At 38.9% G+C, this 24,104-nt stretch overlaps 1 protein-coding gene across 1 annotated transcript in view; it reads right to left on the reverse strand.

Annotated features, from left to right (window-relative positions):
- TSHR (thyroid stimulating hormone receptor) overlaps positions 1-24,104 on the reverse strand; it is a 136,944-nt gene that overhangs the window by 16,652 nt on the left and 96,188 nt on the right. Inside the window, exon 8 of the mRNA XM_045554681.1 lies at positions 10,171-10,248. Within this exon, the coding sequence (XP_045410637.1) occupies positions 10,171-10,248 (78 nt within the window). The remainder of the gene's footprint in view (positions 1-10,170; positions 10,249-24,104) is intronic.

Genomic DNA, 24,104 nt, shown 5'->3' on the forward strand with positions numbered 1-24,104 from the left:
GGATTATGCAACTATTACTGCTATTTCCACGGGGGTCATTTTTACCTGCTGAGTCAGATCAGGTTCCCAAATATGATTTCAACACACCTTTCAAACACTATCCTTTGGCTCAAATTATGTTTGTTTGTTTTTTTCCTCTGAACGCACCCTACGTTTTCCTGTAGACTTGCCTTTGTTCTTTCTTTCATAACTATTGATCTTTCTGTTGCAACTCTACCCCTCACCTGAAGCCCATCTCAAATACTTCCTCCTTTAATAAGGAATCTGTTGATCACCCTAACCAGAAATGGTATCTTCACTCTCTAAATATGGGGGCTCTTTTTACATTAAACTTATAGTTACTTATTTACATTTCCCCTGAACTTGTTTGTAACCTCTTTAAAAGCAGAGGCTGTGTCTTATCCTTGTAACTTAGCTGGAGTTTGGTAGGTGCTCAGTAAAATACTTGTGGAACAAGTGAGTAAATGAATCCTTTGCACTAGTTTGTTTCAGATTAGCCAATTCTCCTTAGAAAGGGAGGAGAAAAGGGAAAGAGAAGATGAACTAGGGATAGCAGAAAGCTGGTGATTAGGGCCAAAACAGAATTCATTTAGGTCAAAAATTTTACCCTGGACCACAACTCAATAACAAACAGACAAATGACCCAAGGGAAAAAAAATGGACAAAAAATTTGAGCAGACACTTGGCAAAAGAAAATATACAAGTGGTTAATAAGTACATGAAAAGATGTTCAACATCATTAATAATCAGGGAAACAAAAATTAAATCTACAGTGAGATACCACTGTACATCCACTAGAATTGCTGGGATGAAAACAATTGACAATTAAAAGCATTAGATAGTATGAAACTCTCATATCTTGCTGGTAAGAACAGAAAATGAGACAACTATTTTGGAAAACAGTGTAGCAGTATTTCCTATAAAGTTAAGCATGCATCTATACTATGACCTGTTAATTTTACTCTTAGGTTTTTATATTAATATTAGAAAAATAGTACATCTATGGGAGGGAAGGTGGGGCATGAGGGAACTTTCTGGGTGATGAAAATAGAATGTTCTAAGTCTTTACCAGGGTAGAGTAATATAGTTTTGTCAAAACACATCAAACTGTACTTAAAAACTGTGTACGTCATTGTATGTAAATTACACTTCATTAAAAAAATAACTTTGCCCAGGATCAACTTAGAAAATTGTGTATTAACCTATGGACTTCAGGCATGCTAGCAAGGACTTTGGCACAACTTTTCTGCCATTGAATAGTATGATCTTGTGAGGATCATAAAGAGTTAAAAAAAAAGCAAAAAACCATAAAAGCTTATTTTCTCTAAACCAAGAAAGATGGCAGTGCCATGACCCTTGGATTTTCAAATGATTAATTTGATCAGCTAAAAGCAACAAAAGTTTATTTTTGAAGTTTATTTTTGTTGATACCTATAATACAAACTCAAGGATATTATCACAGAGATTCTCTCTTCTTAGGAGGTACTTATTCAACAGTATACTAAATGATATTAAAGTGGGATAATTTAGAATTTAGAGAACTCTGGTTATTATGAAAGGGATTGCATTTCAGTGTGCTCTTTCTGTTGGGATTATAAATACCAAGAGCTTCTCTTTCAAAATAAGATAAAAAGAAAATAAGGTAAGCAAAAATGGAAGGTATAAAAATAGAAAATGAGATTGTATATCTTGATTAAAAATTCACTAAGTAAAAAACATTATTAAACTCCCAAACTAAATTAAAAAGGCTTTTTTTAAATAGCAAAGATTGGAGAATAGATCTTCTTACTCTAGATGTTACACCTGCTTTTTAAATTAGATTCTTTTTTGAGAAATGACCTTGAAAAACGATGATAAATTAAGTGGGCAAGTTGGATTGTTTTTGTTGACTGTCAGAGATGACTGTGTTCTTCAACAAAAATCTTTATGAGGCAGAAATATACATGACATCCCATTCTCTTTTGTTCAGACAGAGTTAAAATTTTCCAAGTTTGGCTTATACAACAAATGACAACCGAACCATGGCTATGTGCTATTTAGTTAGAATTCATCAAATATTTATAGGTACTTGTTGTCTTCTCTTTTAAGGTGGGGGAGATTACAGGAAGTATAAGACACAGTCCATTTTCTTTGGAATCTTAAAATCTAGTTACAGGAAGAAGATATTTGGGAAATAAAGTAATGAAGATTTTGACAAAAGATCAAGACAGGAATTACAGAGATGTCACAAGGCCAGGAATGACTAGTTATCAAGTGCATTTTAAGACAACTGTGTTTGGAATTTGAGGAATGAGACTGGACTCTTCTTTGTTCGCTTCTTACTCTCTTCCTACTGGCCGCTCAAATGCTGACTCCATTTTCTTCTCTTCCTATGCTTTGTGGCTTTAAAAAATTAATTTAGGTTCAATTTTTATTAAAATAATGCATGGACCTATTTTTAAAAAGCAAATTATACTGCAAACTTGATAACACAACAGCAGACCTCTGGCCAACCTCTCCCTGCAGTTTGGGGTCTGATGCCACAGAAGCAGCCACTTTTAACTCCTGGTATTTCCTTCTATACTTGTAAATATTTCCTGATTCATTGGCTGTAGATTTTATTCACTGACTCCCTGCTGTGGAACAAGAGGATTCAGCTCTCTTCTGTCACTCTTTACCCACACACACTTCCCCTCCTAACAGCCCTGTACTCTCCCAAGGCAGTTTTAGGGCAAATTTGGTTAAACTCATATTCAGTATTTTGGTTATTACAACTTTGCATATTGTGATTTCATTTCCTTTCTCATGTAAGTTTTTTGTTTCTTCACAAGATGTCGATCTCTCTTTTTTATTTGTGTGTCCTGGCTTAAATGGACCTTTTGCTAAGTCTTCCCACACGCTCCAAAGTTCTGTAAAACGCCTCTCAAACCAGTTTTTCGCAGTCCTGTCAGAGAGTCTACCAATCCTCTTTTCTGTCTAGAAGATCTTCCTCTTGGAGCTCTCCATCCTTCGGCTCTGACGTATACGCCTTGTTATCCAGGCTCCTAGAAACTCCCTTCATGGTCATCCTGGGAATTCTATTTGTTTCTTTCCTGTGTTGATCACTGTTTCTGAAGTCCTCATTTTTTTCTTTCCTGGTTTATGCTACAAGAAAAGGTGAATGGGAAATCAGCTTTTCAAGACTTTGCCTGTCGGAAAATGTCTTTATTTTATCAATCATACTTAATCGATAGTTTGGAAGTCACTTTCCCTCAGAATTTGAAGGGTGTATTCTATCTACTGTCTTCTTTCAATGTCATTGCCGAGAAGACCGATGGCATTCTGATTCTTCGGTGTGCACAGGTACGTGATTTCTCTCGCTAGAAACTTTTAGGCTCTTCATTTTATCCCAGTGCTTTCATATCTTATGGAGTATCTTCATGTTCCCTCTTTTTCTGTCATGTAGGTTCTTTGTGGATCTTTTTGTTCTAAAAATTCATTTCCTTCATTTATGGGAAATCTTCTTTTTTGGTTTTGGTTTTCTCTTCCTAAACTTTTGCCAGTTGGGTGCTGGGCCACTTGGTTTGATTTTCTAATCTTTTTATCTTTCCTTTCTTCTATTCCATATTTTTCTCTTTTTTTGGTTCTCTTTTCTGGAAGATGTTTTTTGCTTCATTTTTGACAACTTTTTTTTGTGGCTATCAGATTTTTAATTTGCAAGAGCTCTTTCTGGTTTTCTGGATGTTCTTGTATAAGGAATTATTTTGTGCATGTAAAACATTGTCTCTCTGAGGCTATTTACAATAATTTTTATTAAAATTTTCTCCTATTTCTTGCATTGTTTTCTTCTGTTTCTTGCATTGTCTCTGTTCTTTCCAAGTTCTTTTCTCTGTTTGTTCTAATCTCTGTTTTTCATGTTGCTACTTCTGTTCAACATAGTGCTGGAAGTCCTAGTCAGAGCAATTAGGCAAGAAAAAAAAAAAGGCATCCAAATTGGAAAGAAAGAAGAAAAGCTGTCTCAGCTTGCAGTTGACATGACCTTATATAATATATAGAAAGCTCTAAAGACTTCACCAAAAAATTGTTGGAACTAATGAATGAATTCAGTAAAGTTGCAGGATACAAAATCAACATACAAAAACCAGTTGTATTTCTATAAACTAACAATGAACTATCAGAAAAAGAAATAAAGAAAACAATTCCACTTATAATGGTATCATAAATAAAAAGAAACCTTATGAATAAATTTAAACCAAGGAGATGAAAGATCTGTACTCTGAAAACTACAAGACATTGATGTTTTTCATGTCAATGGCTTTGTCAAAGGTCTGGTGCTCCTTGGATATCTGTTTTTGTTTGTGAGGGAGCTTACTGGCTGATGGGCTTTTACTAGAGCAACTTTGGGAGAGTAGATCATTTTTGTAGGTTTTTTTCTTTTCCTTAGACCTGTCAGCTTCCTCAGAACTCTAACCTCCTGCTTGGAGGGTACACATTCTAATGCCAGTGTTCTATGAGTTGAATGGATAAGGGGGTTGTTGGCCTTACATTTCAGAATATAATTTTCACACAATCCTGTTTTTAGCACAGTGCCTCACTCCTATCCTTAACTGTACCTATTATCCTTAAGCCCTGATGATGACTTTTTAGCAGAAAGCAAACTCCAGTCTTCTCCTGGGGTAGGTAAGAAGTGGTTGCTTGACCATGAAGGATTAGAAAGGACATCTTGGGGGGACAGGTGAGGTTTTTAAGGACTTCCAACTTCAGTGTCACTTATATCCTCACTTGCAGAGTACTTAAGATTTAATTGATAAACTGTTTCCTAGATTTTGTGATTTGAATTAGCTTGTTTTTTATTGGTTTCACCCGTGCAACTACTTAGCATGTAGCTCTCTCTTGGTCTCTGAAGACACTTGTCACTTACATGGTCACCTCTCCTATTCTCTTTGTCATTGAGAAGTTATGCTTTTTAATTTATATTCTTTTTTCCCTCAAAAGTACTCTCATTTTAAGGAAGGATCAGGGAAAATCACTTTGGTGGGGAGAGTTACCAGAAATCTCAATCCTATGCACTCTTTGAGATTTCCTCTATACCCATATGCCCCATTATTACCTACATTCTTAAGAGTCTCAAAATGTATCTTTAGCTTTGATCTCTATTGAGACTTTCACATCCACATATATCACTGCTTGCTTGCAAGTGTCACAAGCACCTCAAACTGCTCTTTCCTGTCTCAGTAAATGGTGAGCCCATTCTCCTAACCGCTCAGGCAAAAGACCTTGCAGTTGTCTTTGATTCTTCTCTTCTCTCCTCCCCTATATCCAATCCATCAGCATATCCTGTTGGCTTTACCTTAAAAATATAGTCAGAGTCAGATCATTTCTCATCACCTCCCCTGCTATCACCTTGGTGCATGCTGCTATCAGCTCATGCCTACATTATTTTTGTATACTCCTGGGTGGTCTTCCATATTTTGTCCCTTACAGCCTATTTTCAACACAACAGCCAGTGTGTTCCTGTGAAAACATGAGTCAGACTGTGACACATCTATGCTCAAAATACTCTGGCTGCCTCTCTCTCTATTTAAGAGCAAAATCAAAAGCCCTTATAATGACCTCTAAGGCCATCCACAAATTGCTCCTCCTACCCCATTATCTTTTTGACCATGACTTCTACTTTTTTCCGTTTAGTTCACTCTGCTTGAGCCAAAATGACCTCCATGCTATTCCTCAGACATGCCTGGTATATTCTCACCGGGGGTCTTTGCACTTGTCTAGAATGCTCCGCCTTCGGCTTGCCCCCTGGCTTCTTCATTTCTTTCAGATACTTTCTCGATTGCCACCTTCTCAATGAGGCTTTCCCTGATCATCCTGTAAAATAGTGACCTTCCCCTACTGATAGTGCCTAACAAAGAGTCCCAAGCTTAGCAAGTTCTCAGTAAATGTTTATTGTACATTTTCAAAGGTTGGTTAAGAAGAATTTAACCAGCTTGATAGGAATGGATAAGAATAAGAGAAAGCAGAGAAGGGAATTCTAGGCAGGTGAGATGACTAAATAGGGCTGAGACCTGAGATTTAGAAATCATTCACATTCTTATCATATTTGAGAGCAGATGATTTAACCAAAGGGGAAGATAAAGAGGAGAAAGAGCTGGAATTCAGGACTGAACCCCATTTTAAAAAACGGTGCAGTGAGCTAACAAGAGAAATTGGGAAGGAGAGATCAGAGAGGTTAGAGGAGATCAGAAGATGGAATGTCAAGGATCAGGAAGTGAAAATGATCAAAATAATGTTTAACATTCATCAAGGATATCCTGGTATCCTTTAGATTTATTATCTTATTTAAACTTCATTACTTTCACTTATCCTATTTTGACAGATGAGAAAGCTGAGACTTAGTTCTTATAGTTAGTGACAGGGGCAGGAGTAGACTCCAGGTATAACTCTCCATTTAGTTCATTTTCCACAACCTGGAATGCCACCAAGAGCCAGGGAAGGCATTTTCAAGTGGTTGCACATCTGCTCTTGACTCCGCTAGAGAGAATTATAGAAAATCTTGCCATAAATATAAAAAACAACTTTTAAGCAGCACAAACAAATAGGTACTTTAATTTACTATTTCCAAAGAAGTATAAATGGACTCATTCCCTTAAGGACAACGTGCTAAAATATATTTAAAATGTGACTGCTATTTAAATGCTATAGTGTTTACAGAAGAATGATTTAATTATTTATTGTGTGCTATATTAATTTCACAAATATTTATTAAGCTCATACTATGTTCCAGGCATTATAACATGAATTAGAACTGTGGAAATAAAGCAGACATAGCCCCTAGGATCTCCTGGAGAGATAGATAAAGATATGTTATGGGTGCACGAGATACATATATAGGGTATGGTGGTGTACAGAGAGAGAAGTGGTCATTTTTCCCCATGGAGGCGGAAAGCCAAGAATGACTTCAGAGAGGACATCTTCACTTGAATACCAAAATGTCAGCAGGTGCTCATCAGACAGATAAGACTGTAGAAGGGTTTTCCAGGCAGTAGGAAGAGCAAGAGTTTAGTATAGCTGTGTAAGTAGGCTGGAGAGTTAGGGGAGCTAAGAGGTTCAATATGGATGGACCATTGTTCAGGGGTGTAAAGTGGCCTGAGAGACAAAGCTGCAGACTGTCAGGGCCTCAAAGGCCACACCAAGGCATGTAACCCGAGGGGAATGAGAGATCAGTATTGGGTTTAAGATCCTATTTGCATTTGAACCCAGGAAGGTCTAGGGAGGGTGGATTTAAGAGAGACCGAGACTAAAGGCTAGAGGAGATTTGGAGACTCTTATGATCTAGACTACTGCTACTGAAAGGGTGGTGCCCACTGGCCAATGGTTTCTTGTCCTTGACAAGGTAAGCAGCTTATGGTGGATGTCAGCCAGCTACGTCATTAAGCACACTGTTTAGTTTGGCTGACTTTACTTTCATGGCAAGACTCTCTCCATGAAAGAAGCTGTGCTTTGATATACATTCTGGAGCAGCCATTTACTTTGTAGTGGACCCATTTTGAGAGGTTCTAGTCTATACAGTTGGATTTCAAATGCTTTCAAGCTCACATATGTATAAGTAAAAAATGTTTGAGTATGTACCTTTAACATATGAATGTTCATGAGTCCTATCCATGTATTTCTATGATACTATCATATATATTATAAAATGCATTGATACGGATAAATAGTATTTTTAAAAAATTCACTAAAGTGAAAGTAACATTATTGAACATGCTTAATTAGTTTTGAAAATTGTTTTTTTTTAACCCTTTCTGATGTTGGGCTATTTGAAATCTGCTTTTGGTTCACTTTATTTTGGTTTTGGTTTAAATGGCCATCTCAGTTGAAAGAGTTACCACACAAAGATAGATATTTCCAAATGAAATAAAGTGGGCTTGACTGCACTCACTAAATTAAGATTCTCATTTTTCAATCTAATTTAGTAATTAAATATATGTTTTTATGGAAATTCATATTTTCTGATGTCAATCAGTTGTTTTTGCAAACTAATCTAAAGCGTTTCATTTTCATTTTATGCGCATGGATTTTAACCCATTGAAACTCTATATTACGTTGCTAGAGGTGCTGTAACAAAATACCACAGATTGGGTGGCTTCAACAACAGAAACTTATTTTCTTACAGTTCTGGAGGCTGCAAATCGAAGATCAAGGTGTCAGCAGGTCTGGTTTCTCCTGAGACCTTGCTCCTTGGCTTGCAGATGGCTGCCTTTTTGCCATGTCCTCACATGGTCTTTCCTCTGTGTGTACCCATCCCTGGTATCTCTTGGTTTGTCCTAATGCCTCTTATAAGAACACCAGTCAGATTGGACTAGGGCCCACCCCAACAGCCCTGGTTTAATTTAATTTAATTACCTTTTTAAAGACCCTATCTCCAAATACAGTCACATTCTGAGAGACAGGAGGTTAAGGCTTCAACATTTGAATTTCGTGGAGGGGACACAACTCAGTTCATATCAAACTTAATTTGAAAGATTTTAAAAACAGGTTAAAATTCTATTTCTGATTTTAAGAAAACAGAATTTTTATGCATTCACCATTCTCATCAGGAAAATCGCATAACATGGGAATGTTTCCAAATATCTGTTCATAAAGGCTCTCTCCAAAGCGTAAATTTCTTTTGAAAAGCAATAACTTCTCTTATTCATTGAGGAAATATCACCTTTTTTCTTGAAGAAGCAGATCAAGATGTTATTGAAAAATATTTTCCAGGTTAAAAAGCAAATACTGACAGAGACTGATCACAGAAAAGGCTAACATATTTTTTTCGCTTGACTTTTGTAAAAAGAAAAATGCATAATGCTTTTAAGTACTTTGCCACGAGTTAACAGTGAACTCCCACATGGTACAGTGGATTTTCAAAATTGCTCTGACCTCTTATACAGAGCCTATGTATTAAGAAAATAGGAGGCTGGGTGCGGTGGCTCATGCCTGTAATCCCAGCACTTTGGGAGGCCAAGGGGGGAAGATTGCTTGAGGCCAGGAGTTAGAGACCAGCCAGAGCATCATAGTAAGACCCATCTCCACAAATGTAAAAAAAGTTAGCATTAGCTGGGCATGGTGGCACGCACCTGTAGTCCCAGCTGAGGCAGGAGGATTGCTTGAGCCCTGAGTTTGAGATTGCAGTGAGATATGAGGACAGCACTGCATTCCAGCCTGGACAACTCTGAGGGGAGACCTTATCTCTAGGAAAAAAAAAATAAGACCATAAACCCATTTAACTGGGTGCATTCAATTAAAAGTGAAATAAAATTGTTAAAATTGAAAAAGTGAATGCATCAAGTCCTCTGGATCATCCACTCTTCTTTCAGGATGCATCCACTCCCTACCTGACATCTAAGGGACAGTGGTCATCCAAATAAAAAAAAATAATAAAACTTAATTTGTTCTTATTTTAAAAACATAATTGTAAATAGAGCCTCTAACATTTCTTCTTGCCCTTGATGGATTGTCTTGTGCATTTCTGGGTGCCATGCTTCACTTTGGCAAGGACTGGACTAGATGTTAATGATAAAATTCTCAAAACAAAGGCAAAACCAGGGGAATGAGGGTGATGGTAATGATAAAGTGGCTCAAGGGAAACAGGACCAACAGGATCTAATTGCCAATTGGAGGTGGGGGTATAAATCAGAGGAAATGAACACATAGGCACATTTTCATGCTATTTAAAAAAATGTCTATATCCCATCTTGCCCCATGATTGTAAGTTCTTCCAGATATGAATCAAACTATAATGTCATTTATATTCTTCCATCTTTGTGCAAGGCATTGTGCAATGCACATTCACATACATTTTGTCTGCAAGGACTAAGGTGTCCTCTACCTTAGTCCTCAAAATTGGGCTCAAAATTGAGCCCAAAATTTTGAGCCTCAAAATTTTGCAGACAGCAGCTGCTCCATGAACAGGGCCTCCATGAAAGCCCACGGCCAGGTGGCTGCCGGATGGTACATCAGACGGCATGCTGAAGTGTGGGGCCTTCTGAGTCTCAGAGAGCAAGGACTTTCTTCCAAGAAATAGCCTCTATGGCCAGATTGAAAGGTACTAGCAGAAGCCTTTACCTGAGACAACATTCTCTATCCCTGAAAATCAGCTTCTGTTAGTTTTAATTCTAAAAAGATAAAAAAAAAAAAAGTCTAAAATATTTTTCTGTGTGTCTTACTCACAGCAAGGTTGGTCCACTGTATACTCCTCCGAATGCGTCTTTGTCAATAACTGTCAAGTATTTATTCTTATTTAGATAACTAGAGAGAGAGAGAAAGAGAATAAATTAGGTGAGTTCAAGCAGTCACACAAAATTAGTACAAATACCAGAATAAAATGTGAACATGGTCTCCCTTGACTGATTTGCAAGAATTTAGAAGATATATTGCCTTCTTCTGGCTTAAGCACTCAGAACACTCTATGTTTTGATTGTGCAAGGTTTAAACACATTAATTATGACAAAATTTTTGAAAATGATCATGATTATGATCTAGTTTGCATACCTAAATTTTATAAAAGTTGCCTTATTTCTGTATTTTCCTGGCCAGTGGCACATGATCTAGTTTGCATACCTAAATTTTATAAAAGTTGCCTTATTTCTGTATTTTCCTGGCCAGTGGTAGCTGTGTTTTTTAATTCTCTTTAATACCAACAGATTTAAATTTTGTTTCTCAATATTGGTTAATATTCCCATTTACTTTTCAAAACTGGGCTTAAATCAGAAATGGAATGGAGGTGGTGAGGGCAATGAGTGGTGAGGGTACTGTCAGATTCAGGTCTTTTCTTTAGCTAAGGTTGCCAGATTTAGCAAATAAAAAATATACGGTGCCAGTTAAATTTGAATTTCAGATAAACAGTGAATAATTTTTTTGGTATAAGAATTCCCCATGCAAATTTTTGAAAAATTCTTAAATGAAAAAGTTATCTATTGTTTGTCTGAAATTCAAATTTAACTAGGTGATCTGGATTTTATCTGATAACCCTATTGTGGAGGAGGGTGGTGTTAAGGAAAGTAAGATTACAGAGTATAACTTCCATGGAAGAGGTATGATGGGCACATTTAACCAAGTGACCTTCTCCACGGCAGTGATGGTCCAGGCAGCTGGTTCACAAACGCTGCAAGGGTATGGCCCAGACATGGCTTCTTCAGGTAGCAGCTGGACATCCAGCTTCCAGGGCATTGTTATTTGTGACATGGAAAGGATCAATTAGTCTCCTGTATGTCCAAAGATCTAAGATGATAAAGCAGCCAGTCTGTGCCTTCCCAATGGCTCCAGTCACAGTCCGCACTTGATCATCGTTTGACCCTCCTTTCACCCACTATATCCACAGAGTTCCTTTGGTCAGTGACAGCTAGAGCGGGCAAGAGCCACCTTGGAGAAAACAACTGGAGAGATCTTGAACAGCACGATTTTATGAAAATACAACTGAGCTCAGTATAAGATCTGCACTGGCTTGCATCTCTTTTTGTATTCTTTGGACAGTGCAGCTTGCAGATCACACTATGTTCCCAGACTGTTGAAAATCAAGTAAGAGCCGGTGAGCTCATCTCAGTTTTTCCTCTTCATCTCCAAGGGCTGCAAGTGAAAATCGGCTTGCTCTAATCATTAGAAATTATTGTAAAAACCAAATTATTGCTTGTCCAATTCTGCAGTGTTTTCATCTGCTATTCAATATGTCCCTAAGGACAAGGAGCCTGGTTGATAAGCATTGCCGTTTACCAGAAACACTGCAGAAGGCTTCAAACTGGGAAAGCCAGCCAGAGTCCAGGAGGGGAGAAGGAGGATGTGGAGGAGATGCAGCCAGCTTGAACGGAGATGAACTGATCTTGCAGGAAACTGTGTTCTCTAACAACAACAAGGTTGTTTGGGTATTTCACCTCTTAGAGATAATGAAGTGCTTAAAAATGAAACTGTCACTTTGCCTTTAGCAGTTTTGAGGGCTGCTTCATTGAGCTTTAACCCTTGGTTCTGCTTGCTGCTCCTACCTTCCATCTGAAGCCCATAGTGTGGGGAGGGGACATATATGCAGAAGCCTTAATATTTAGAAAGAAAGTGTCCCCGTCAAGCTCATTTATCATATAACATAGGACATTCTGGGATTGTCAGTCTAGTTAAACTGATTCCTTGACCATGACTTATCCTGATTCCTAGAATCTACATTCTATAACCAGCTTGGGTAAATTAATCACAAATCTTGGTAGGCTACATGGATAACCTATTCTAGACAATGATTATTTTATAGGGAGGTGGTAATTTAAGCTATCACTTGTGAGGAGAAGATGAACACAAATGAACTTAAAAGAGAATAGAAAGGCTATAGTAAGAGATGAAAGGAAAGACTTCCTGAAAGTCAGGATTTCTAAATATAAGTCCTGGGAAGGGCTTATGAGAAAAGAACTGGTATTTCCTTTAAAAATAAGATAGATGCTGCTACATCTGTGTGTGTGCAACAGCTTTCCACTGTATGGGGGGCTTATTCCTCTTTGAGAACCTGTTGGAAGAAATGAAGTTCTTCTTACAAAAGAGATGTCATTTTCTATACAGGGAGTTAAGACACCCGGCCCTGATTTAAGATTGTGTATTGGCCAGACGCAGTGGCTCACACCTGTAATCCCAGCACTTTGGGAGGCCGAGGCAGGAGGATCGTTTGAGCTCAGGAGTTCAAAACCAGCCTGAGCAAGAGTGAGACCCTGTCTCTACTAAAAAATAGAAAGAAATTAGCTGGACAACTAAAAATATATAGAAAAAATTAGCTGGGCATGGTGGCGCATGCCTGTAGTCCCAGCTACTTGGGAGGCTGAGGCAGGAGGATCGCTTAAGCCCAGGAGTTTGAGGTTGCTGTGAGCTAGGCTGACACCACGGCACTCTAGCCAGGGTGACAGAGCGGGACTCTGCCTAAAAAAAAAAAAAATTGTGTATCACATAGTTAGGGTCAAATACTGTAGCCAGGAAAATGAATGTGGTTAGGAATGAGTTGGGGAAAAATATCCAGTTGACAAACTCAGTGTTATGTGCACAATGTGTGTGTGTGTGTGTGTGTGTGTGTGTGTGTACATTATTCTCTGCTGGACTCACTTTTGGCGCACAGCAGTCATTCAGTAAAGACCTGCTGGATGAGTAAATGAAAGCCAGTTGCTGGGTAACTCCTAGAGAGAGGCACCCTCTATGCCATGTTTAGAAGGAAGTGATCTAAGTCAGAGAGAGGAGTATGATACTGTGGCAAGGAAATTCGCTGTCACTGCAGAACTTTGCTCCTAAGGAGTTTTAGGATACATTTTAGCTCCAAGATGGAATTTCAGCCTGTGCCTCCATAATCCCTTTCGGGGAGACTTGGGCTGGCACCTGGCTGTGTTGTGAGACTCACATGTGAACACGTCTGTGGGGAACTATGTTTCCCTCCCAGAGCTCTGGTGATTCAGAAAATTAAAGAGATCCCCTGCCCAGCTCTCAAGGTAGTCTAAAGAGAAGCTGGATCGCTCTATGGAAATCATTTTGGAAGCACAAATCAGGATACCTGTTTGTAAACAGTAACAGGTGAGAAAATGCTCAAGTTTGCGATAGGCAGAGGGAAAAGTCAGCCTTAGAGCATATCCTGCAAGCTGTTCAAATACTTACCCCATGAGAAATAATAGTCTGCTTAATCCAATAATCTTCTCTAGCGTCATCTTTTCCCAGAGGTCCAAGCAGTGGTGTTTTACTTCTGACCAGCTAATGTGTGATGGTAATTAACACATTAACTGTGTTGACTCTCTGTTCTTAATAATTAGTATCTTGGTAGGTTCTTAGCACATCAAACTATTATTTTTATTCCTGCCCAAATGTTTACTGTCAGATAGTAGCTAGCTTCTAGAATTTGATCATAGGAAATACCATACAGAGACTCAGACATTCTGTGAGAAGTGACATACCCCTATGCAGATCGTGTGAAAGGAGATGATGGAAAAGAGGTTCCAAAGAATGAATGTGTGACTTGACTTGTGACTGAGTGAAGTTCCACTTCTGTTGAGCAAGGGATGCTTGTATTATTATTAATTTCACATCTGAGTGATGACAACGTGCTTGGCTCCATAGAAAATCACAGGACAATGTGCTTTTACACATCTGCCATCATTTTCATGAAATCCTAACTAATTACTCAACTGCTGCTGAGGCATCAGCACTTGTGCTTAATGTGGAATTTGTCCAACTTGGCTATAATTGTATTATTTAGTTATAATAAAAACATGGGTGTAAATGAGGTCAAATCTGCTAATTTCAGTAAATTGTCATGAGGTGTAATGATCACTCTTTTGGATGACACATTGTTTAAATTAGAACCTAAAGATATCAGAACACACTTCTACAGAAATTACCAAATTGCTAATGTGCTATGTGCAATCCTTGAACACTATTAAGATAATCATAGGAGATCGATGTGTTTGCCTTAGTTTAAAATCATAATTAGCATTGAGACCAGAAACAATATCCCTATGTTAAAAACATGAAATGAATACTATTTCATTATTACTATGGAAACTTGACCTCTATTTCCTTTACCTAAAGCTCAATCCTTGTCTTCCTCCAGTCCCTGAGCTCCTTATCATCTTGATTTTACATTGAATTTACTTGATACCTTTTACTGAAAAACTTAAATCTAGGAAAGAATAAATTTCCACCAACCAGGAATCAGAAACTTAGGGTTAGAATGATGGAGTATTGTTTTATAACAGGAGCAGAGTTTCCAATTTGGATCCAAATACTGATTTGAAAAAAAATCTTTGTTTTCTATTATGATTGGCTCTGCACTTTCTAACCCTGAAAATATTTTTATCCAGATACTTCTTATCTTTATCCCATGCTTGCCCTTTAACCTTTACCAGGAATTGGGAGAAACAGACTACGTATTTTACCACTCAATGGTCATCCTCACTGAATACTTTTATCTAGAGGTCTGCAAATCATGACCCTCCAGTCAAATCCTACCTTCCCCTGTTTTTGTAAATAAAGTTTTATTGGAACATAACCACACTCATTTGTTTATGTACTGTCTATGGCTGCTTTCACACTACAATGGCAGAGTTAGGTAGCTGCAACTAAGACCATATGTTCCACAAAGCCCAAAATATTTGCTATCTGGGCCCTTCCCAGAAACAATTTGCTGACCCCTGATCTAAACTTTTAGAAACCAAGAAACAAATCATTCTTAACTAAGAAACATTTCTCACATTTGTTAAACTCTCCCAAATAATTTTAATACTTAACATAGAAATGTCAAGAAAGTATTGTGAAATGGATTTCTTTCCTGTGTTTCAAGGGATTGTTAGTTACTACATAGGGCACCAGTGAATTAAAATCCATTGTCTCCAGCAGAATAACTCTCTGCCATCAGCCAAGCCTCTCACAGAGCCTGCGGTATGTTCTGTGCAGAGATCTGGTGGGAAGGTAGAGAGAGGTAGAGAGAGAGGTACAGCACGTCCTGGAATAATGTTGTTTCATTCAATGTCATTTTGTTATAACGTTGATGAGACAAAAAGTCACTTCCTGGCTGGGCCAGTGTCTGTGTGGAGTTTGCATACGCTCCCCATGTGTGCATGGCTTTTCTCTGGGCACTCCAGTTTCTTTCCACATCCTAAAGATGTGCATGGTAGGTTCATCGGTGTGTCTACATGGTTCCAATCTGAACGCATGTGGGTGTGTATGTGAGTGTGCCCTGCCATGGATGGCATCCTGGCCAGGGCTGGTGCCCGCTTTGTGCTCTGGGCTGCTGGGATAGGCTCTGGCCATCCTCAACCCTGACTTAGAATAATTGGGTGAATAATTACCTTGTCTTTTATCTATAGCTCACATTTCTATCAGTGTTTAATATCAAATCATTTTTGGGTCTTCATTTAGAAGTTTGGTGATGTTATTTGACCAGAAATATGCTGTAGCAACTTAATTCTTGTTTATATCAATCATTATACATCATGCCGCTTAAAGTCACAGTTTCAAAAAACCCAGCAATGATATTAAGTGAAGACATACTGTACTGTCTACATGGGTTTAATTTCAAAAGATCATCGGTTGATCTGAAACCTTTACTAGTTCTTAGAATCTCCACAGGCTGCTTCTAGAATAAACCTTGTTAAATTTACCTGCCTCCCAACAAAATGGCATGTCAAAGATTCTTCTTCAGTAGTGTGATATTGTGAAATACATATTTGGTCTTTGTCCCTGTTTCCTGGCACACAGCTCCTAAAATGCTTGGAATCTCTGGAGTGATACCAGTGTCTTTTGTATGCTAATGAGATGACTAGAGATGGCAAACCCTAGATGGCTTCAGTATAGGGGCTGATCTCCAGGAAAACCAAGGAATGATTAGAGGGTTGGGACTTTAAACTCTACCCACTCCCCCACCCTCAACCTCTGGAAAGGGGAGAGGGGCTGAAGATTGAGCTGCTTACTAATGGCCAGTGATTTAATCAATCATGCCTACATAATGAAGCCTCCATGAAAACCCAAAGGATGGGGTTTGGATGAGCTTCTAGGTAGCTGGAAGGCAGTCAGGGCACCTGTGGAGGTACCTGGAGGGTGGCATGCCCAGAGAGGGCCTGGCAGCTCTGCACCCCTTCCCACATGCCTTGCTCTAGGCCTCTCTTCCATGTAGTGGTTCCCAAGTAAGTAAAGTGTTTCCCTGAGTTCTGTGAGCTCTCTACCAAATTAATTGAACTGATGAGGGGGTCACAGAAACTCTGATTTAGGGCCAGTGGGGCAGAAGCACAGGTCACAGCCTGGGCCCTCTGATTGGCATCTGAAGTAGAGGGAAACTTTGAGGACTGAGGCTTTAACTTGTGGGATTGGACTCTCTCTCCAGGTAGATAGTGTAAGAATTGAGTTGAATTGCTGGCCACCCAGCTGGTGTCCATTGGAGAATTGATTGCTTGGTGTGTGGGAAAAAGGCCTCCACGCATGTGGTGTCAGAAGTGTTGTGTTGAGTGTGTGAGTGCAGGAAAACACTTTGGCTTTTTCTATCTCTTAGAGGGATTGATAGTACTCACTAAAAAGTGTTCTGTGGAACACCAGACCGGATAGATGCTCCTGGAACCAAGAGCTCCCTGGGAAGCTCTGCATACTATAGCTCTCTCTTGGATACTAGTAATTCAGATTATTCTATTAAGAGGCCTAAAAAGCCCACCTATATACTTTAACTTTGTAAGATCGTGAATTGCTTTTTAAAAGTAACACTCATTAACTTACCATGGAAAAAGAGCTGAGCAAACATAGCTTGAACAAACAAAGCCTCCCCCCATCCCTTCTCTTATCACAAAGGCTGAGGAGAGGCTGGGACAGAAATTATTGTTCCCTTGTTAGTTTTTCTGTTCTTTTGATGGAAAATGTCTCTAAACTGCTTTGATATTCCATAGCTGGTTTTATGGCCAAAGCCATAAAATAATATGCTGTTAGACGGGACATACGCTGAGATCCACTTAGCACAGTGGAGTCCCTGATTACATAAGACCCCTTTTGAAGGTCTCTTGAAGCCTTTTCAGGGTCCTCTAAATTTGACCAGGAAGCCAATCATAGCAGGAGTAAGATGTTTTGAAGCAAAATAGTCAGTATATATGGCCTAACTTTAACCCCAATTCTTAGAATTTAACAACATTTTACCATCCCAGCATTTTCATTGATTTGTCCCCTGTGCAGATTTCATCAGGAAGCTCCCTGAGCTGGTGGCCTTGCTGCACTGGAAAGTCAGGTTCTCACTGAATAGTGACCCTGTTGCCTGGTGTGATTGCCCTCTCTGAAACCTCTCCTGATTATGCCTTGAGTTTTGAGTAGCCTCCTTTCTCTCACATCAATGAGGCTATTCTTTCCAGGTACAAGATATTTTAATTTCTGTATTTAATGCCTTTGATGGACTGAGCTAAGAAGCCTAAACAATCTCCAGGGCTAAGAAATGAGCAGCGGTGGCCAGAGGAGTCAAGTGGCCACACCTTGGTGGTGGCTGGTAAGTCAGCAATGGTCAATCCCAGCTTAAGGCAGGGAAAAGAGTCCTAAACCAGGGGATCCAGGTCTTGGCTTTGACTCAACCACTTAGACAGCTCTATCAAATTTGAAATTAAAAAAAAAAGAGGCCACATGTCCTCATTGGGCTTCATTCCTCTAATATGTGAAATGTGACAACTGGACAAGAAGATTGATAACGCATTCCACAGCAACGGTTCTTTTTTTTTTTTTTTTTTTTTTTAAATATATTTTTTTTTATTTCAGCTCATCATGGGGGTACATAAGTTCAGATCATATACATTGTCCCTGTCCCACCCATCCCCCCGAGTCAGAGTCCCAAGCGCGTCCGCTCCCACTCTCCAGACAGTGCGCCTGGCACTCGCCATGTATTCATACCTCGATCCCCTCCCCCCCCACCTCCCCGGGTCTGCACCCTCAGGCATGACCATTCCCCAGAGGGTGCGCAATGCACTCGTCATGTAGGCATACACCCATCCCCTCCCCCCACCCCCCCATCCCAGTCTGATATCCAATTGGTATCCTTCCCTGATGTACATTTAGGTGATGATCAGGGAAACCAGTTTTCTGGTGAGTACATGTGATGCTTGTTTTTCCATTCTTTGGATACTTCACTTAGTATAATGGGTTCCAGCTCTCTCCAGGAGAACCAAAGAGATGTCGTATCATCGTTATTTCTTATAGCTGAGTAGTACTCCATGGTATACATATACCACAGTTTACTAATCCATTCGTGGATCAATGGGCACTTGGGTTGTTTCCACATCTTTGCGATTGTGAATTGTGCTGCTATAAACATTCGGGTACAGGTGTCTTTGTTAAAAAATGACTTTTGTTCTTCTGGGTATATGCCCAATAATGGAATTGCTGGATCAAATGGTAGGTCTACTTGAATCTGTTTAAGGTATCTCCATATTGCTTTCCATAGGGGTTGCACTAGTTTGCATTCCCACCAGCAGTGTATGAGTGTTCCTGTCTCTCCGCATCCACGCCAACACGTGTTGTTTTGGGATTTTTTGATAAAGGCCATTCTCACCGGAGTTAAGTGGTATCTCATTGTGGTTTTGATTTGCATTTCCCTGATGATTAGGGATGTTGAGCATTTTTTGATACGTTTTTTGGCCATTCTTATGTCTTCTTTTGAAAAATTTCTATTCATGTCCTTTGCCCATTTTTTGATAGGATTGTTTGATTTTTTCTTGCTGATTTTCCTGAGTTCTAAATAGATTCTTGTTATCAGTCTTTTATCTGATGTGTAGTATGCAAAAATTTTTTCCCATTCTGTAGGCTGTCTGTTTATTTTCGTGACTGTTTCTTTGGCTGTGCAGAAGCTTTTTAATTTAATCAGGTCCCATTCGTTTATTTTTGTTGTTGCTGCAATTGCCTTAGGGGTTTTCTTCATAAATTCTTTGCCTAGACCAACGTCTGTGAGAGTCTTTCCTACATTTTCTTCTAGAATTCTAATCGTTTCCCATTTAAGGTTTAAATCTGTTATCCACCGTGATTTGATTTTTGTGAGAGGTGAAATCTGTGGGTCCTGTTTCAGTCTTCTACATGTGGCTATCCAGTTTTCCCAGCACCATTTATTGAATAGGGACTCTTGTCCCCAGAGTATTTTTTTGTCTATTTTGTCAAAGATTAGATGATTATATGAGGATGGTTTTATATTTGGGTTTTCTGTTCTGTTCCACTGGTCTGTGTCCCTGCCCTTGTGCCAGTACCAAGCAGTTTTAAGCACCACAGCTTTGTAGTATAGTTTGAAGTCTGGCAAATCAATACCTCCCATTTTGTTTTTATTGCTTAAGATTGCTTTTGCTATACGGGGTCTTCTCTGTTTCCATACAAAGTGTATAATTATTTTTTCTAAGTCTGTGAAAAATGATGTTGGTAATTTAATAGGAATTGCATTGAATCTATAGATTACTTTGGGTAGTATAGACATTTTAACGATGTTAATTCTTCCAATCCATGAGCATGGTATGGATTTCCACTTATTTACGTGTTCTGCAATTTCCTTCCTTAGCGTTTCATAGTTCTCTTTATAGAGGTCCTTTACCTCTTTAGTTAAATATATTCCTAGATATTTTATTTTCTTTGTTGCTATTTTGAAAGGTATTGAGTCCTTAATTTGGTTCTCCAATTGAATGGTATTGGCATATATGAATGCCTCTGATTTGTGCGTATTGACTTTGTAACCTGAGACATTACTGAATTCGTTAATTAATTCCAGGAGTCTCTTGGTTGAGTCCTTGGGGTTTTCCAGATACAACATCATATCATCAGCGAAGAGTGAGAGTTTGATCTCTTCTGTCCCTATTTGGACACCTTTGATTCTGCTCTCTTGTCTGATAGCTCTCGCAAGGACTTCCAATACAATGTTGAAAAGTAATGGGGACAGTGGGCAGCCTTGTCTGGTTCCAGTTCTGAGTGGGAATGCTTTCAATTTTTCCCCATTCAGTATGATGTTGGCTGTGGGTTTGTCATATATGGCTTGTATTATTTTTAGGTAGGTCCCATTTATGCCTATGTTGTTAAGTGTTTTTATCATAAAAGGGTGTTGAATTTTGTCAAATGCTTTTTCTGCATCTATTGAGAGGATCATATGGTCTTTATTTTTGCTTCTATTTATGTGGTTAATTACATTTATAGATTTTCGTATGTTGAACCACCCCTGCATCTCTGGGATGAAGCCTACTTGGTCGTGATGAATTATTTTTTTAATCAGCACTTGGATACGATTTGCTAGGATTTTATTGAGAATTTTTGCATCTACGTTCATGAGAGAAATTGGTCTGTAGTTTTCTTTTTTTGTTGCATCCTTTCCTGGTTTTGGTATCAATGTTATATTGGCTTGGTAGAATGTGTTGGGGAGAATTCCATCCTTCTCAATATTGAAGAATAGTTTATGTAGGATGGGCACCAGTTCATCTTTGTATGTATGGTAAAATTCAGGTGTGAACCCATCTGGACCAGGGCTTTTCTTTTTGGGAAGGTTTTTTATTGCTGTTTCAATTTCAGTTCTTGATATTGGTCTATTCAGGAATTCTATTTCTTCCTGATTGAGCTTGGGAAGGCTGTGTGTTTCTAAAAATTTGTCCATTTCCTCCTCATTTTCCAATTTGTGTGCATAAAGATTTTTGTAATATTCATAGATAATGTCATGTATCTCTGTGGCTTCGGTTGTGATTTCTCCTTTCATGTTCCTGATGGAAGTTATTAAAGATTTTTCTTTTCTGCTCTTGGTTAGTCTAGCCAGTGGTGTGTCTATTTTATTTATCTTTTCAAAGAACCAACTTTTTGTTTTATTAATTTCCCTTATAGTATTTTTGTTGTCTTTTTCATTTAATTCTGATTTGATCTTAACAATTTCTCGCCTTCTGCTGGGTTTGGGGTCAGTCTGTTCTTCTTTCTCCAGCTCTTTGAGTCTATTCATTAAGTTGTCTATTTGTAAGTTGTCTGTCTTTTTGAAATAAGCATTTATGGAAATGAATTTTCCTCTCAGGACTGCTTTAGCTGCATCCCATAGATTTTGATAAGTTGTGTCACCTTTGTCGTTTAATTCAAAGAATGTTTTGATTTCTGACTTAATTTCTTCTTTTACAAAATTGTTATTCAGAAGAAGGTTGTTTAGCTTCCATGACTTTGAGTAGGAATGAGAGTTCCTGTTAGGGTTCATTATTACTTTTATTCCATTGTGGTCTGAGAAGATGCAGGGTATGATTTCTATTTTTTTAATTTTTTTAAGACTTGCTTTATGGCCTAGGATATGGTCAATCTTAGAGAATGTTCCGTGAGCCGATGAGAAGAATGTATATTCAGTGGATTTAGGGTAGAATGTCCTGTAGATGTCAGTCAGGCCCATTTGTTCTAGCCTTCTGTTTAAGTCTACTATGTCTTTGCTTATTTTCTGCTTGGAGGATCTGTCCTGTGCTGTCAGTGGGGTGTTAAAGTCTCCAACTATTAAAGTGTTGTTGTCTATCATTTGGTTTAGATCGAGTAGGATTTGCTTTATGAATCTGGGTGCACCTAGATTGGGTGTATATATATTAAGTATGGTTATGTCTTCTTGTTGAATTGTGCCTTTCACCAGTATGTAGTAACCGTCTTTGTCTTTTATTACTTTTGTTGGTTTAAAGACTAAGTTATTGGAAATTAAAACTGCCACACCAGCTTTCTTTTGGCTACCGTTTGCTTGAAATATCAAGTTCCATCCTTTTATTTTCAGTCTAAATGCATCTTTGCCGGTTAAGTGTGTTTCCTGAAGGCAGCAGATACTTGGTTTGTGTTTTTTTATCCATTGGCCCAGTCTATGTCTCTTGAGTGGGGAATTCAGGCCATTGACATTTAGTGAGAGAACTGATAATTGGGACAGATTTCTGTTTATCTTATTGGGTAGAACTTCTTTTCTATGTTTTCTCTCTTGAGCCATTGTGGTGGCTAGAATTTGATCTTTAGTTCTTGGGTAGCTTTACATTCGTGGGCCTTTGTTGTGATGATCCGTGTGTAACTCTCTTTTGAGTACTTCTTGGAGGGGTGGTCTTGTCTTGGTGAATTCCCTCAGTCCTTGTTTATCTGAGAATGTCTTAATTTCTCCTTCATATAGAAAGCTTAGCTTAGCTGGGTACAAGATTCTAGGCTGGGCATTATTCTGTTTCAGAAGAGTGAGAATGGGGCCCCAACTTCTTCTTGCTTGTAAAGTTTCATTTGAGAAATCTGGCGTAATTCTAATGGGTCTCCCTTTGTATGTTACTTGTTTCTTTCTCCTTACAGCTCGAAGAAGTGTCTCTTTAGTGGATATTTTGGTCAGTCTGACGACTACGTGGCGTGGTGTTTTCCTATTTGCTATGAATCTACCAGGGGTTCTTTGAGCTTCTTGAACCTGTATATCTAAAGTTTTAGCAAGGCCTGGGAAATTTTCTTCTATTATGTCTTCAAATAGTTTATCCAGCCCTTGCTTATTATCTTCTTCACCTTCAGGGATGCCTATAACTCTCACATTAGGTTTCTTCACATAATCCCACATTTCTTGAAGACTCTGATCTTTTTTCTTATTTCTTTGCTCTATCTCTGTGACTGTCTTATTTAATTGGAAAGAGTTATCTTCGATTTCTGAGATTCTGTCTTCTATTTGATCTACCCTGTTCTTGAGACTTTCCACTGTGTTTTGTAGCTCCCTGAATAAATCCCTCATTTCTAGGAGTTCAGTTTGGTTTTTTTTCAATACGTCTATTTCTTTAGTGAATTTTTCTTCCAAATCCTGGAATTTTTTTGCGGTTTCTTTGCGGTGGATATCAATTTTTTCTTGTATATCATTCAGCTTATTTATAACCCAAGACTGAAATTCTTCTGGTAACATGTTGGTATTCTGAAACTGGCTTGTGCCAATTGGAGGAGAGTTGGTATTTCTCTTTGGGGGCGAGGTTTCCGTTTGGTTTTTTGTGCTCCCCATATTTTTCCGCTGAGCCCTTCCCATCTGGCTCTATCGTTAGATCTTTTCTCACAGCTTTAGTCTAGTTAACAGCACGTCTTGTACTCTGTTCTTAGGCTGTGGAACAGTCTAGGAATGTTGCTTCCTTTATCTATAGGGGGAGACTGTTGTGTGCTGTTTAGAGTTTCTTTTTTCTATCTCAGTTGGGGGACTGCTTCTGATGGGTCCACCCCCAGAGGGTTGGCTTGACCTAAGACCAGTTTGGCAAGTTAAATCACTGTGTTGTGGACTTTCAGTTAGTAGGCAGGATTCACACTATTTGCAAGCAGAAAGCCTCTTCTCTCTCTCTTTTTCTTTCCCTTCCTTCTTCTTTTTCTTTTTTTTTTCTTCTCCCTCCTTCCTCTTTCTTCCCTTCCTCTCTCTTCCTCTTCCTTCTTCTTCCCCCCCTGACTTTTGGTTCTTCCTCTGGATGTGTGGTTTCTGTCTCTTTCTGCAGGAAAGACACTGGCTAGGCAGAGGAGGCAGTGCCCTCACTCCCTCAGTGCCCCAGCTGCTGCAGCTCCCACGGGCAAGGGTCTACACTGTCCCAGTGTTCCCAAGGTCCAGGCTCCACACTCTTGCGTCTGGGGAAGCACTCAGTGTTCACACCTGGGAAGGGGACCTGGAGAGGGTCTATGGATCAGGGGATGGAGCCTCCTGGGGA

The sequence above is a fragment of the Lemur catta genome, chromosome 1, assembly GCF_020740605.2.
Source record: "Lemur catta isolate mLemCat1 chromosome 1, mLemCat1.pri, whole genome shotgun sequence".
NCBI lineage: Eukaryota > Metazoa > Chordata > Mammalia > Primates > Lemuridae > Lemur > Lemur catta.